Below are 3,992 nucleotides of genomic sequence, written 5' to 3'. Positions count from 1 at the left end.
GCACAAGTTGTAAGCTATTTTTCAGTATTTTGTGTTGAAGATAATGCTCCCAAGTCAAGTTAGTTATCCAAACATTGGGCTCTTAGCTTGATTATAGGAGATTGTTTCCTTATTTATCAAGGTTTAATACTATATTTAGTAGTCATGAGTCATGACTAGTATATAATACTTAGCCTTTACCTTGTAACTTTAAGCTTATCAATATACTTGGATTAATCTTCTACATGGTGTCTAAGCATTGAAGATATATATCTTATTCTCCTTACTTTATTCCGCTGCTACAATTTTATTTTTTTCTTCCATGGCAACTTCCAATCAGTCTCTTATTCCTAATGATGACCCGACAAAAAATGCAAAAAATAAAAAATTGAACATTATTCATTGAAAAAAACGAATAATGTAGAAGTATAACGAAAAAATTACAGAAATAACCATATGATTTCATCAAAATCGCAATAATAATCCACAACTGTAGTAATAATCGTAAAATTTCAGCAAATTCTCAAAAATAAACCCAAAATATGATAAAAATCGCAATAATAATCGAATATTGAAATAAACTATATAAAAACAAAATTTTCTACTCAAAAATCAATGAAAATATGAACTGAATAACAAAAACAAACACAGAAATTAAAAAAATAAAAATAAATAAAGAATAGAAATTATAAAATTGAATAACAAATCCTAGTTTTTCATCGTACCTTGAAATAGACCAGAAACACGATATTCGGGAAAATTTAATGAAGAATTCGAACAAAATTCATGAATATTAACAAATTTTATGGAGAATTTGATGAATCTTAACAAGTTTAATGGAAAAATTGATGAATCTGGCATGAATGAGAGGAATTGCCAACGAAATTGATGAGAGAAGAGAAAGAAAGACTTGTGGCTAGAGAGAGAAAATGACGTAAAAAACGAAGGCATTAAGTGTTCACCTAAAATTACAAAAATGCCATTACTATCATATTCATGTTAAGCGGTTAGATCTACTCTAATCCAATGGTCTGCATTAGTTCTTATATATTACCTCTAATAACTTTTATGTGCAACTTTGGAGTATTATTTAAGAGATATAAAATATTCCAAAATTGCATATAAAAGTAATCGGATATAGTAAAAGAGTGTTCTTATATAGAGGAGGGTTCTTATATAAAATTAAGATCACGTGAGAACCAAGTCTTATAATAGGAACTAAGAACTCATCTAAGCCATTGATTCATTTGATCTGATGGTTGAGATGTTGTCTGCCTTTACTGAGTAATGACATTTTTATAAATTTGTTGAACTAGCAGAATGACTACCCTAAACGTCCCTTTTTCCATGATCACTTTCTCTCTCATCAATTCATTTTCTCTCTCCTCCTACAAACTCTCTCTTCTCCTATGATTTCTCTAATCCCATTCACGCACTCTCAATTTTGCAGATTTTCATCTTCCCATCTTCGTGCATCGTTCTAACAAGTTTATGGGCAAGTAAGTTGATTCAGTTGTCATTAGTATTGCTTTCTATAATTTAATTCGATTTTGAAACCATATTTTGCGATTTTGATTTCGAAATTAGGGTTTTCCCAATTATTTGTTTGAGTATTTTTAGTATCGATCAAGTTTAAAATTAGGGATTTTGCTATTTTTGTTTGATTAATGTGTGTTTTCTCTTTGTTTTTAATCAGATCAATATTTTGTGTTGTTTATTTGTTACATGGGATTTATGATATGTAAGTATGTATCCTAAGCTTAAGGTTTTCTTACTATGTTTATATATACTTTATAGATTATTTTATTTACTTTTGAGATTGTTTGGTTTACATATGAGTAATTTTTTATTAGTGTGAAGTTTTATATAGACTAGCCTACAAGCTCAATTTTTCATGTTGCCTTACTTTGCATGACTTATTTTCTCTATACAATTGGTAATACTTAAATAGATTGATAACGCTATTCTGTTCAAATTCAGAATATTTTGGTTTACCTAATCTTTACTTTGCATTTATTTTCTTGTATAATTCTTCTTTATATAAATGCAGTTAGGGGTTAGCAAAGAAAAGGTGATGACCATTACACAAGTTGTTCAAAGATATGGAAATCTTAGTGGTTTCGGTAAATATTCTGACCTTGCTAGTCATTTTCTCCAACTTATTTTGTGGTTTGTATTATCATGTCCTCTGTTTTAGAGTAGGCCATTATCATGTATAAATGCTAGCAAGGAGATATAGTCACATGTTTGATCTTGCTTGATGTACTGGCATAGATGAGGGTAGTTCGAGTTTTCTGTTTGATCTAAAAAGCGTTCTTGCTCTTCTTGTTTCATATTAGAACATTTACTTAGTCTTATGCCTTTCTTTTATTTGAGGGTTTGATTTGTTGGTGTTTTATTATGTATGTGTATATTGGTATTTTGTAATGTGGGAGTGGACCGAAGGTCTAAAGGTTTAGCGTATAATTTTTGGTAAAGAGTGGTTACATAGCTATGATATGTTGGTTTATAGCTCCTATATGCTTATTATAGGACTAGCTTGCTGTGATATTATTTGTTATTTTCAGAATATAATTTGAACTATATTATGAGCTATTAAGCGACTGAAGGAAAGCCTACTGTCCATAAAAGCTAAGAAGGTGGCTTTGTGGTGCCTTCATTTTATTTCTGTCTTCTATTTGAGGCTACTCGTATTATTGTTCGACAAGCACCCACATTAATATAAATTTATGTGAATATTCGCTACTGCAGGACCAATTACCTGTGCTATACTATTCTACAATTTTTTTTCTTTTTCTTTTTTTCTTTTTCTTTTTTTTTTTTACTTTTGTTATATTTTGATTTACCTTAGAGTGATTTTTCTTTACTTTGATACACTAGCCTACTTGCTCAACGGGTAGAGCATTGTGCAAATGCACAAAGATGTGGGTTCGAATCCCACGTAGGTTCATTTGTGTAATGTGGCTACTAATTCAATCTATACAAAGTTGGAGGTGGTGGCATTTTAAGGTGTGATAAAGGTATTTGGCAAATAGGTTATGCTATGAATTTTAATTCTATGTCTGCAGCTTCAGCTGAGCTTCTGACTATAAGGGAGGGTCTCCTTACTTCCTGGGACAGAGAAATCAAGTTCTTGGAACTAGAAACAGTTGTGGAGGCTTTAGGAAAAATGTTGAACAATCCTAACTCCTTTAGAGACCATGGTCTGGGAAACATTATAAGGGATGTGGCTGAGTTATTGCAGAGAAACTGGTCAGTGACTGTTTTACATGCTAGCAGAACAATTAACTTCGTGGCTCACAGACTAGCACCTATTGGAAGGACTAAAGTTCAACTTGGTGAAAGGGTGCTATTCCACTCTCCCCCTGCTGAGATCTTTGACACTTATGCTGCTGAAACACCAACGATTCCTATGGCTTAATCCTGATGATGACGTCTGCTCAACACCTTTTGCTCATCTTGTCTTTCTCTGCAGGTCTTTTGTTGGCATTATGTTGGCTTTAATTTTTTGTTGCTTAGTTTATTTTATGTCTTTCCTAAGTAGTAGGATGCTGGTTTTTTGAATCTCATTGAACAATCTTTTGTTTAGGTTGGTTGTTGTCACCATGATGTAATATATAATCTATTTCCCTTTAGCGTTAAAAAAAAAAAAAAAAAAAAAAAAAAAAAAAAAAAAAAATTGTTTTGATGTTTGAAAATCTGATTTCTAAATTTTTAGTTACTTTTGTTATTGTTTTATTTACTTTAAATATGAAAACCTTTACTATGACCTCATTCTTCTTTTATATTTGATCACTCTTCATGTTGTAGAGTTTTGGCTCATTTTATAGATAGTTGAAGGTCAATGATGTAGGGTACCCATGAAGATCGACTATGCATTCCTTTGTGTCATTTGATTATACATACACTAACTTTTATTATTTGAATAATTACTTTTAAGTGTTTATTATTTACTTCTGGGATATTTGATCTACTTTTGATTTCTTGTCGAACTATTCTGATTTATTTAAGAG

General features: G+C 30.9%; 1 protein-coding gene across 2 annotated transcripts; it reads left to right on the top strand.

Moving 5' to 3' along the window:
* Positions 1-1,160: 1,160 nt before the first annotated feature.
* On the top strand, positions 1,161-3,650 carry LOC110689927. Of its 2 annotated transcripts, XM_021866752.1 has the most exons (3): positions 1,161-1,478; positions 2,030-2,102; positions 3,048-3,650. In XM_021866752.1, exons 2-3 carry the CDS (start codon positions 2,054-2,056, stop codon positions 3,398-3,400), a joined length of 402 nt encoding a protein of 133 aa, XP_021722444.1. In that variant the 5' UTR covers positions 1,161-1,478; positions 2,030-2,053; the 3' UTR covers positions 3,401-3,650. The 2 variants fall into 2 exon arrangements, with proteins under 2 accessions (XP_021722444.1, XP_021722443.1); XM_021866751.1 differs by lacking the exon at positions 1,161-1,478 and having other exon boundaries at positions 1,504-2,102.
* Positions 3,651-3,992: the final 342 nt, after the last annotated feature.

Source organism: Chenopodium quinoa, unplaced genomic scaffold (assembly GCF_001683475.1).
Source record: "Chenopodium quinoa cultivar QQ74 unplaced genomic scaffold, ASM168347v1, whole genome shotgun sequence".
NCBI lineage: Eukaryota > Viridiplantae > Streptophyta > Magnoliopsida > Caryophyllales > Amaranthaceae > Chenopodium > Chenopodium quinoa.
Note: the sequence above shows the minus strand (reverse complement) of the source record. Positions and strands in the feature narration are given on the sequence as shown.

Bases quoted from the DNA above. Each gene is read 5' to 3' on its own strand.
- LOC110689927 (XM_021866751.1), top strand. From the start codon at position 2,024: ATGCAGTTAGGGGTTAGCAAAGAAAAGGTGATGACCATTACACAAGTT. The intron at 2,103-3,047 runs GTAAATATTCTG...CTATGTCTGCAG, and splicing joins TGGAAATCTTAGTGGTTTCG to CTTCAGCTGAGCTTCTGACT.